Source organism: Macrobrachium nipponense, chromosome 27 (genome assembly GCF_015104395.2).
Source record: "Macrobrachium nipponense isolate FS-2020 chromosome 27, ASM1510439v2, whole genome shotgun sequence".
NCBI classification, from domain to species: domain Eukaryota; kingdom Metazoa; phylum Arthropoda; class Malacostraca; order Decapoda; family Palaemonidae; genus Macrobrachium; species Macrobrachium nipponense.
This window is the reverse complement of record NC_087216.1, coordinates 24,217,949-24,230,198: the sequence shown is the minus strand read 5'-3', so window position 1 is coordinate 24,230,198 and position 12,250 is coordinate 24,217,949. Positions and strand designations below refer to the sequence as shown.

Sequence of the window (12,250 nt, the reverse complement as noted above, 5' to 3'; positions counted from 1 at the left end):
TGCCCGCTGTGACGTCGCCACCTGGTTTTGCTGCTCTTGCTGCAGCCCCGGGCTTCCGGTGTCCCAAGAGCTCTCCCCTGGACCTGCCTCCTGTGCAGAGGATGCTGTTGGTTCCTGCCCCACCTCCTGTTCCTGAGTATGCTGCCGCTCCAGTGCCTGGTACCAGTTCCTGCTGCCGTCGTTCCTGCCTGTGGTGTTGCTGCACCCACCCCAGGTCCTTCCAGACAGGTGCAGTCGGGCCCTGTTGCTTCGGCACTGCCCCAGTTCCGTCCTGGATGGAAGACCTGACGGTGGTGCTGAGGAAGCTGACGAAGAAGAAGAGGAAGTGTCGTCGTCGTCTTCATCGTTTTCTTCGTCTTCGTCGTCTGCCGCCGCTTCCCCTTCAACTTCCAAGGCCCCACAGCCAAAGAAGAAGAAGGTTGCCCCCTCCCCCCCGGTTGGGACTTCCGCCGGTCCTCCTGTTCCTTCGGGAACGGGCCCGTCTCTCCTTCCGTAAGGAAGAAGAAGACGGGGACCGGAGGAACGCCGGGTAACATCGGTACCTCCTCGCCTGGCGCCAGAGGTTCTGCCTTGGCGCCAGGTACCATCTCGGCCTCTCGTTCGCGAGAGTTACCGAGTGTACGGTCACCTGCAGATCTTTCTTAGATGTGTTTTTTGTCTGATTTCTCATTGATGTTATTAGGGGATTGGATGAGCAGAATAACTGTCGCATTAAGTCCTCATTAGTTTTTTTTCTTGATATTTTCTGGCAAAATGACTCTGTTTTTGGCTTCTTGGGCCTCTTTGGAGTAAAGCCCAATTGGCAGATTAAACTGTTCAATCACTGAACCTCCATGAATAAGAATTCTATGCAAACTCTGAGGCATATAATACCAGTTGTACTCTTCCACGTAAATTTTAGCGGTATCGATGCAGAAGGATTTGAATGCTGTGACATTTATATCAAACCCAGATGATAAAGTACACAAGATGATGTGCAAATTCTTCAGCAATTCTATCTTAATTTCAAGAATTTCACTTGATGTTTCAGCAAGCTGAAAAAATCTTCTAGCCATATTTCCATCATTTGACGTCCCAAAACCTGACTGTTTTGGCATATCAATCACTAATCCTGTCCTATCATGAAAAGCTTTTTGTATTTTCGATTTTTGTTGTTGAACCTTTGCTTTTTTTTCTTTTGTTCTTGCCTGCCATTTCTTTATAGGCAACTTGTATGACAAGTGTAAGCAACATTCCATAGATCTTATCCAGGCATGTAATGTTGATAGTCCATACATGATGCCATCATTTGACAGGGGTCTCTTTGAAACTTCCTCTATGTCATTCATTAGCTTAAGTGATGCCCCACACAAAGAACAGCATTGCATTGAGTTGGTGACAAGGGATAAAGAGGATGCCACTTTTCCATCTATCATTGTAATGCTCACATCATGAATGACGCTAACATCGTTTTTAACTTGAGTTGGTCTAAGTATATGGATAGCATTTTTGAAGTATTGCTCTTCTTCCACTAAAACCTGTGAAGTTTCCTTCATGAATTTGAACCTTATAGGTCTGCAAAAAAAATGGTGATGAGGGCTTATTATTTTTCCATAAGATAATTTTCCCATTAGCTTCTGTCTTTCCACTCAGCTGTAAAGGTACCTTACAAGTTACAAATAAACAGGACTCGAAAATTACATCTCGTTCTTGGTTATCACTTCGAATCTGCTTGTAAACACTTTGACCAGTTGTACCTTCAAAGACACTACTTCAAATATTCTCCTTGTTGTGTGGTCTAATAAATCTTGTAAGGTCACTTCTGCAGAATAATCAGTTACTAACCAATTTTCAGGAGAAGGTAAGCACTCTTCTTTGGCAGAACGAACATCGTTGTAAGAAGGAAAAACTTTTGATTTTTTCTCAGGTGTTTTATTCCTCAAATTTTGATAGCTTCTTTTTGAAAGGCCACAGTCTAAGATCAATGCCAGAGCTTCATTTGCAGAAAAAGAACACTGTGATATTTTCTGATGAAGTACATTGGTTTTCAGTAGAAATTTGGGCTAAAGATTTAGCCATTCTTGATTGTCCCTTCTTTCTTAGAACTCTTCATGTAGCATATGTGAGCTTATGAGGAGATATGTTTACAAGCTCTGCAGTTTTCCTTCGTTTTGTTTTCTCGGATGAGGCCTGAAAAAACTCTGTTCTAGGTCGTCCTCGAGATTTCTTAGGAGTTTCATTTTCTGGGTTTTGATACACTTTAGCATCAAGCCAACCTTGGTACTTACTTAGAAATAACTTTCTGATTCTGTTAACAGTTCTCCACTTAATTCTTAAGTTTTTCAGAAAGTTAATCACAATATTTGTTGCTTTAGTGTCATCACGTATAATATTTTCAATCTTTCCAAGCAGTTAATTATGTAGTTTACCATCATGAAAACTATGCATATGTCCATTCTTTATCGCTTCACTAGCTTCATTAAACAGATATTGGTTAGTAACATCCATTTTCATGCACCTTGTTATTGTCCTATATCTGAAATAAAAAGATATAATGGCTCATTATTACTCTTAAACCTGATATCTTCATCTTTTGGTAATATTTTTTTCATAGTTGTCCAGACAATTATATTCACTGTAAAAAAAGTGGCAGTTAGTGGCAAAAAGTTTTTCATCCTGTTGTTTGGGACTTAATTATCTACCATTTAACACCATTTGGAATCTTTGCAAAGCTTTGCAATTTTTTGTGCTCTATCATAAACTTTTATATGCCTAAAATTTTCAACAAATTTTGAGGGACTTATATCAAACACTGTTGCACCCAACATTTAGATCATAAATATAAAAATCAAGACCTTTAATACATTCAATAATGAACAAAAAAGTAATTTTGAAATATGAGTTTACTCCACAACACACCTTTCGTAAACCGTGGCTAAAGAAACAATAAATTGTTTTTGTATGGAAAAACAGTGTGCAGCCAAGAACAACTTGTTTAGTCATGTTTAAGCCTGTAAAACACTGATACTAACAACTACTTGCAATCTATAATATTGCATTCCTTTGTCACTAATGTATGTATTTTTTATTTTTATGATCCTCATGATAATTTGGAAAAGTAAAAGATTTAATTTTGTCCACCTGCTGGCCCACTTTGGATTGTAGTGAATTACGAGAAGTCAGACCTCGAGCCCAAGCAGAAGATGAAGTACCTGGGCATGCTGATCGACACGGTAGCAGGGCGAGTCTTCCCCGCAGATTCGCGGATCAGCAGGTTCAGGGAGGCAGCAAGACAGTTCCTGTCTCTACAGGAGCAACCAGCTCAGCAGTGGCAGTGTCGTGATCGGTCACCTGTCGTCTCTCGAAAAGGTAGTCCCTCACGGACGTCTTCACCTGCGGTTTCTTCAGCGGAGACTAAAGGAGTGTCACAGGCAAGAAACCCTCCCTTCTTCCCCGTGTCCCTCACGGAGGAGGTGAGGCAGGACCTAGCCTGGTGGCTGGACGACGGGAAACTCGTAAGAGGAGTGCCTCTTTGCACTCCCCTCCGGAGATGTTGCTGTTCTCAGACGCATCAAGCGAGGGATGGGGCGCACACCTGGAGGAGTTGCTGACTGCAGGCGTGTGGGACCATCACGACAAACACCTTCACATCAACATCCTGGAGCTCAAGGCAGCGTTCCTCGCTCTCCAAGAGTTTCGGGATCAGGTGATAGGAACCGAATGGTCCCTTCATCCAGACGTGGCGGAAAGGCTCTTCAACCTGTGGGGGCGTCTGCTGGCTCAGCTTGCCGAAGCGCCGAGAGAGATTCCCCCCTGGCACAACCTCCTGTGCCAGCCACACGTAGAACAGTACCACTGGTCCGTCGAGTCCCTGTGTCTTCACGGTTGGCTGTTATCCACCATCTCTTGCGAGCGGGAGGCTTTTCTCGCAGCGCAGCAACAGAGATGGCTGGATACCTCAGACAGTCCTCTGCAGCTGTCTACCAGGGGAAGGGGTCTGTCTTCTGTGGTTGGTTTTGTGGACGGGGTCTCTCTCTCTCTCTCAGAGCCACTCTTCAGCAGGTAGCGGATTTCCTCGTCTTCCTTCGCCGAGAGAAGCTCCTCTCCGTCTCCGCAGTTAAAGGATACAGAGTCACCTTGGCCCTAGTCCTTAAACTGCGAGGTGTGGATATCTCCTCTTCTTTCGAGATCTCCCTCCTGATATAGAGCTTCGAGAGGTCTTGCCCACCCAGGGAACTCAGGCCCCCGGGGTGGGATGTGACTCTCGTCCTTAGGAGTTTGACTCGCAGACCCTTCGAGCCACTGCGAAAGTCGTCAGACAGGGATCTGACTCTCAAACCCTCTTCCTGCTGGCCCTGGCATCGGCGAAGAGAGTAGGGGAACTTCATGGTCTTTCCTTCGACGTCAAGCATTCCAGGGGATGGGGATCCGTGACGCTCGATTTCATCCTGAACTTCATAGCGAAGACTCAGAATCCTTCGGTCCCTGACGACCGGTTCGAGTTTTTCACGATCCCCTCCCTCAAGGATTGCACCTATAATGATGCGGATGAGATGCTGCTTTGTCCTGTGAGGGCGCTACGCGCTATCTGAAGAGAACTCGGCACCTCAGGCCTGAGTGGCGATGCCTCTTCGTTAGCACCGGGGTTACCAAGAAAGAAGTTTCCAAGAACACACTTTCTTTCTGGCTGCGTGAGGTGATCAGGAGGGCTTACGACGCGGATGGTAGTGACGACACCCGTACCCTTCGTCCGAGAGCCCACGAAGTCAGAGGTATTGGTCCAACCCTTGCATTCCGCAAGAACTTCTCCCTGGCGCAGGTTCTGAAGGCAGGGGTTTGGGCCAACCAGACCACCTTCACTTCATTCTACCTTCAGGATATTACCCACAGGTCCTTGGACACTTTTTCCTTCGGAGCCGTGGTGGCTGCTCAACAAGTTTTGTAGTCTACCCAGCACCCGAGCGGACCGAACAGCATCGCATCCTTATGTGACTGCATGAATGGACGAGTGACAGAGGGTGTGACTGGCTCCTCTTCCCCCTTCGTTCATCTCCTCTACCTGTGGGCAGAGGGCCGCGGTCATCACCACGCTGAACAGGAGGCCAATGCAGGTAAACTACACAACTGAGCTCCATCCTATCCCTTTCAGTAGGGATAGGAGTGTTTATCCGCCACTCCCCAACAAGGGGGAGGAGTGGAAGCCAACAAGAGACAAACCCATGACTTCATTTTGGCTCTTGAAGTAGGAACTAGTTCTTGCCTTTTGCTATTTATAAGAGGTATGCTTGCCTCCCTCTTATAAATTTGGTCCAAATGTCTGACCACTCATCCTGCGGTGCACACCCCGGTCAGCTGGGCAGAGGCTAGGATCCCTCCTTCTGCTCTTACGACCAGGGGGGGAACCAAGGTAGGACGAACACCAGTCTGTTCATAAGACTCAGACTCCACCCACCAAGAAGTGAGTCTTCCTATTGTTAAAAGACCGAGGGTTTGTATACGTGTCGGAACAAATAACAATTTGTCGAAAATTGTATTTTTCCTAACTATACAAACCTGAGGTCCTATACATATAGTCCCACCTCATGCCACCCCACACTCTGCGTTTCCTGGGCCTAAAGCAAAGTGACTCCTCTCCTCGCTGTCAAGCTGACTGCCAACTGCCGGACAAGTAGTTAACCCTCTTACTCCAAAGCGGTAAAAAAAAAATTGTCTCCCGTGTGCCGGAGGTGTTTCAGAGTGAGCGCGGAAGCGGAAAAAAATATTTTTGTTTTTTTCAAAAAATCACAGCGCGCTTAGTTTTCAAGATTAAAAGTTCATTTTTGGCTCCTTTTTTTGTCATTGGCTGAAGTTTAGTTTGCAACCATCAGAAATTAAAAAAATTATCATTATCATATATAAATAATGCGATATATGATAGCACAAAAACGAAATTTCATATATAATTGTATTCAAATCGTGCTGTGCGCAAAACGGTTAAAGGTAACAAGTTACTTTTTTTTTCGTTGTAATGTACACTAAATTGCGATCATTTTGGCATATAACACATTGTAAAACGAAAAAGCAACACAGAGAAAATATTATCACAAAATAATGCATGAATTCGTAACGCGCGGACGTAAACATATTTTTTTCAAAATTCACCATAAATCTAAATATTGTCCTAGAGACTTCCAATTTCTTTAAAAATGAAGACAAATGATTGAATATTACTATACTGTAAGAGTATTAGCTTACAATTGCAGTTTTCGACCATATCTGACGAGTTAAAGTTGACCGAATGTCTAATTTTTTTTATATATATATTTTTATATGCAATTATTTCGGAAATAAGAAAAGCTACAACCTTCAAATATTTTTTGTTTTATTTTACATGAAATTGCGCACATTTTCATATATAAAACTCTATGAAATGCCTAATAATGAAATGTACTGATAGCAAATATTCCGAGAATGGTATGTACGCATTTCGGAGATTTGTGGCGGAGAATCCGCGCGCGGAGGGAAGGAAAGATTTTTTTTTAAATTCACCATAAATCTAAATATTTTGCTAGAGACTTCGAATTTGTTTCAAGATGAAGATAAATGGCTGAATATTACCAGACTGTAAGAGTTTTAGCTTACAATTGCGTTTTTCGACCATTTCGGTAGAGTCAAAGTTGACCGAACGTGGTTTTTTTTCTATTTATCGTGATTTATATGCAAATATTTCAAAAATGAGAAAAGCTACAACCTTCAATTATTTATTGTTGTATTCTACATGAAATTGCGCACATTTTCATATATAAAACTTTATGTAACGGCTAATTTAAAATGGTGCAAACATTACCACAATCGCACGTATGATTTTTTCGGAAGAGTTACAGCGCGGACGTAAAGAAAATGTTATTTTTTCATAAATTCACCATAAATCTAAATATTGTGCTAGAGACTTCCAATTTGTTGCAAAATGAAGGTAAATTCTTGAATATTACTAGAATATAAGCGTTTTAGCTTACAATTGCGTTTTTCGACCATTTCGGTAGAGTCAAAGTTGACCGAAGGTTGAAATTTTGGCAATTATCGTTATTTATATGAAAATATCTCAAAACTGATAAAAGCTACAATCATGAGTATTTTATTGTTGTATTTTACATAAAAATGCGCACATTTTCATATATAATACTTCATGTAACTGCTAATTTACAATGGTACAAAAATTATGTTAAAGTGACAAAATAATTTCCGAGATGTGTCACAGATACTTTTTAGTGCGGCAAGAAAGAAATTCGCGCTTGCGTAACGATTGTAAACAAAACAACACCTTGATCCGTGAACTCCCAGCATCCCCCAAGGTGCGTGATTCAAAAGTTTTAGGCTGGTAGGCCTATAAGTATTTTTCCGCGAATTTAAAAAAAAGCTTTTGTAAGTCGACGTAAAATACGTCCAGTCGGCACACGGGACACAAAAAATGTCGACGTAAAATACGTCCAGTCGGCGTAAGAGGGTTAACTACCGAACCCCCTTGTTCGAAGCTTACGACCGATTCAGCTGCCGCTAAGTATCTTCCCAGTGTTAAAGGACCTCAGGTTTGTATAGTTAGGAAAAATAAAATTTTTGACATTGTTATTTTGCATTTGTATAATTGTAGTATTGATCTGATAACAATGTAAGTACAAATGAGTAATGGTAATATGTAATGTGGATTGTAGATAGACATGTACTTGCACAGATCCTTTTTTTAAATTACTGATGTCTTGGTTTTGAAATACATATATATGTACGATGGTACTTTGAACATTCAGTTGTTCTTCATATTCCTGACAGAGCCCAAAGACTAATTATTGTTATTGATTGCTATGTTAATGTTGCTTCTTACTTACAGATTGCCCTCTAAATTGTTCTGGCCGAGGTCACTGTGAGAACCATAAATGTATCTGTGATGAACTTTACACCGGAGAAGGTTGTGAGCACCAGTACTGTCCAGAGAACTGTGGAATGGCCTCCAATCACGGTAACTGTTCAAGACCCCTTGCAACACCTCGGGAACCCAGGCCTGCTCCATATTGTCTTTGTAACGAGGGTTACTTAGGCGACGGGTGTTCACTGGGAACTCACGACTCAGAAGGAGGCTCTTGGCACTGGTTGTGGCGTGGGGGGCCTCCCCTCAGTGAAAGAACCAGTCATGCCAGCGTATATTTGCCACACCTTGATCGTTTATATGTATATGGAGGATATAACCTGAATCAGGTATTTGGTGATCTAATGGTATTTGACTTAGGCACCAGCTTATGGGTCAACATTAGCGATCCATCCAGTCAGAGTCAGCTTAGCCGTCGCCTCAATGCCCAACGTTCTGCTCGACTCAGAGGCTTGGCTGAGCACCACATCATCACTAACAGCTCACTTCTTAGAAACCTAACTTTTTCAGTCAATGGCAACAACACAGTGAGTGTAAAAGTTAAGTCTCTCTCAAGTGAACCATTAAGGATGCGACGCATGATAAGGCCAAGTGAAGAACTCAATCACACGCCTGCAAGTCATAGTTTGAGAGGGATGACACCTGGACCAAGATATGGTCATGTCATGGAGAGATTCGGCAAACATTTTGTCATGTATGGTGGAAAATTGACATCAGGTAGGAATTACTTTGGTAGTCACAGTTCTCTGTTAGTTACTATTGCTCTCAGTGCAGTAGTGCTAAATTTGATGTTTTTTACTAAATTTTTGGCTTGTAAAAGATGATTGGTAACTTAGGTGTCAAAAAGTTTGTCTGCCAAAATCATGAATTCTTTGTAGCTTGCTTAGTTTTTTATGCTATTAGTGTATTGAATAAATTTTTTTTTTTTACAGTTGTAGATGTTGGTATTCATTTTAGTTGGCAAATGTAGAAATAACTTTAGTTTGTTCATGAAACTTACCTGTCAGATATATATATGGCTGTATTCTCTGAAGTCCGACAGAATTTCTAAAAACTTACGACACACGTAGTGGGAGTAGGGACTTCAGAGAATACAGCTATATATATATCTGCCAGGTAAGTATGAACAAACTTTATTGTATCTTAACAATATCATTTTAAGTTTCTTATATAAACAACAGCTTCATAAGTTGTAAAATTTAACTTTAGAAGTGTAAAAACTTAAAGAATAACACTGGCTGAGACTGATGGGAGTCAATTTTCATTATTGATACTATTGTTCTTGAATGTTGCCTACATTATTCTAACATTAGATCCACAAACTCTAGCCAGTACTTTTCAGTCACCCTCTCAACCTTCCTCCCAGAACTTCTGCATTCAATTTGCTGCACACACTTTTCCATCAATGTATCCTCCACCATTTTCTCCATAATTGCAAACTTGGTACGAACTGCAAATGCCTTCAGTGCACACTGTTTATGACTTTTCCTTATCAATAATTTATGCCTACAGCTGTTGTCTTTCCCCCTGACATAATGTAACAGCCATAAGAGCAAATCAAGCCTGTGTCTCAGATCCAACTTTACAGGAAATCAATTGGGCTTTATTTTCTAGCAAATCACTGTGATAACTTGTAGTTTCCCAACTATCTTCTTACACCTTCAGCATCACATCACACCTCTTGTCAGGTTGATCATGCTTCCATATGTCTATGAATATGCTGTCCAAGTAACCTAATGTTAGTGATATGACAGAGCTGCATTTTATTCAGTCACACATTTTTGGTCACTGTCAGGACTTTAACCGAAACATTTTATTTGTAGGTGAAGTCAGTAATGAATTATGGTTGTACAACACAACGTTGGATGAATGGCGCCACCTAGAGGGACGAGCTCAAAGCAAAGATGAACCGGATTCCACCAACGACATAAATTTTCCTCCAGGTCTTATGTATGCCACTTTAACCCTTGTGGATGAAAGCTGGCTGTACCTCTTTGGAGGGAGTCTTCAGCATGGAGAATTTTCAAATGCTATGTACAGGATTAACCTTGAAGGGGAAAAAGTGTGGGAAAAGGTTAGGACTTCATCTGTTTATATTAATCTGTTGATGAGAGTGCATTGTGTAGTAGGAATTTTTTTTTTTTTTTTTTTTTTTTTTTTTTTTTTTTTTTTTTTTTATAGTACTAGTACAATAAGAACTTTTATTAGTATATGAATTTCCTTTTTTGAATTTGCAGGAACCATCAATTATACACTGTAAAATCTCCCCAGTTGTCCTTTCTTTCTTCGTGGTCGAGTAATTATCGTCACCTCTTTCTGATACGTTGGCCACAAGATTGAGTCTCGGCTGGGCATCAGAATTCTTAATTTGGATCTAGGTTACTATACTGTTTTTTTCCATCTGTCCATCCGCCTGTGGTGGTCGCACATGGTAACACTGCGTCCTGGGCATTAAATAGTTACGCTATGTGTAAGTTTTAGGTAAATATGTAAAAGGATATCTGTGTGTACATTTGCAACTGAAAAGTGTTTTAATAATTTACTGTATGCGAATTACACCATTAATATTCGAAATAGGATATTATTTAAAGCCCGGGACGCAGTGTTACCATGCGCAAACACCACAGGCAGATGGACAGATGGAAAAAAACAGAGTAGTATAGTGACAAGCATCTCCTATATGTGGAGAAATCTAGAAATTAAGTGGGCATTGTGTTTGATAAAAATTACTTAAATACATTACTGTATCTGGTAAAAAGTGACCAGTAGATTCTAAATATATACTACTTTCCATTGTCTTCCACAAGCAAGTGTGCTCAATTTGAATAGCATTTGCAGCAATAGGTTTTTGTGCAAGAATTTTGGGTTTTGCACAGTGCTGTGATCATTGTTCTTTTAAAAGTACTACTGATCTTGCAGAGATTGCAGATTTGAACCTACAGGAAGTTGAGATGCCCTCAACCAGACTTTTGTTAAATTAGCTGCTCACCATTTAATCTTTGTAACCAGTTATTTTAGTGGAAAGCTTGTAAATACTAGACAACTCTTAATAAGACTTGAAAAGTTGGTAATGAAGGATATATCTGTTTTGGAAAAGAATTTGTTTACTGGATTTCAGTGCTTCTTTTTTTCTAGAATGTAGAGTTATTGTATATGGTTGTTAAAGTATCTCTTAGATATAAACAGTAAATGTCAGTTATATGCCTATGTTGGCATGCAAAAAAAGAAAACAAATTAGACCATTCAAGATCAACCAATTTACAATGAGTGGGTGGTAGTTATTTCTAAATATTATATGTTTTTTCAACTCATTCTTAATGTTTTATGTTAAGTTCATGGAGAAAATTAAAACAACATTCAAACCAAAGATACGAATGGGCATGATATAAAAGAGGACCTCATTCATACTACATATATTATAATTACAAAATTTATCATGACAGAGAAATATTTTTTATAGCAAAATGATTTTGTATAAGATATTTCATATCATAAAGCTTATGCTTGTCATAATTATTACTATAATTTGTGTTACAAAGTGTAAAGTTCTTTATTTTTAGATATCAGTAAGTCCATATCATATTGTAGTTTCTAACTGTACCTCATGATACTTATTAAGATGATTAGCATTATTTCATTTGCTCTTATCCATCCTTCCAGGTGATTGTGCTTGGTGGAAATGAGTTAGATGTGCGTTTAGTGGGTCACTCGACTGTGTTTCATGCCTCCTCCAGATCCTTGCTAGTGTATGGTGGTATTCGAGTTGACATAGCCAGGTGAGTGTAGGTGCTTTTATTTTTGTGTTTGGTTCTATGATCCTCTTGGAAGGGATGTTAGGTTCAGTGTATGTTTTGCTAGGTTGAAATTGTAAGTTCTCACTTGGAAAGTGCTCATTAACAGGCAAACATTTTTAGGCATAGTCTAGGCTGTGTTTGGTGCTGCCCAGCAGTACACGTTTTTATAGTACAGTGGTACCTCAGGATATGAAATTAATCCATTCCGAGGTGGCCTTCGTAACCTGAGTTTTTCGTATCTTGAACCACATTTTACATGTAAATTGCCTAATTCGTTCCAAGCCCTACAAAAACACCCCAGTAAATTTTGTAATAAAGCTAAATTGACCAATAAACAATGAAATACAACAATTTGGACCATTCAGTACCTAACTTTAAACTAAATATATACGTACTACTAATATGTACTACATACCTGTAAATAAAGTGTATTAGTGTACATGGTATACAAGAAATACTGCGTACATACGTACGTATGTAGTAAAATGTGGAACCTTACCTTTTGAGCAAGGCAACAGAGGAGGAGGACAAATGGCAGAAAACTTGTACGTGTACTTAATGTTTCATGACATTTTTTAAT

The 12,250-nt window shown here is 40.2% G+C and overlaps 1 protein-coding gene across 1 annotated transcript in view; it reads left to right on the top strand.

Moving 5' to 3' along the window:
* LOC135200930 (multiple epidermal growth factor-like domains protein 8) overlaps nt 1-12,250 on the top strand; it is a 141,498-nt gene that overhangs the window by 20,953 nt on the left and 108,295 nt on the right. The window contains 3 exon segments of the mRNA XM_064229708.1: nt 7,841-8,593; nt 9,700-9,950; nt 11,537-11,652. Coding sequence (XP_064085778.1) covers nt 7,841-8,593; nt 9,700-9,950; nt 11,537-11,652 — 1,120 coding nt within the window.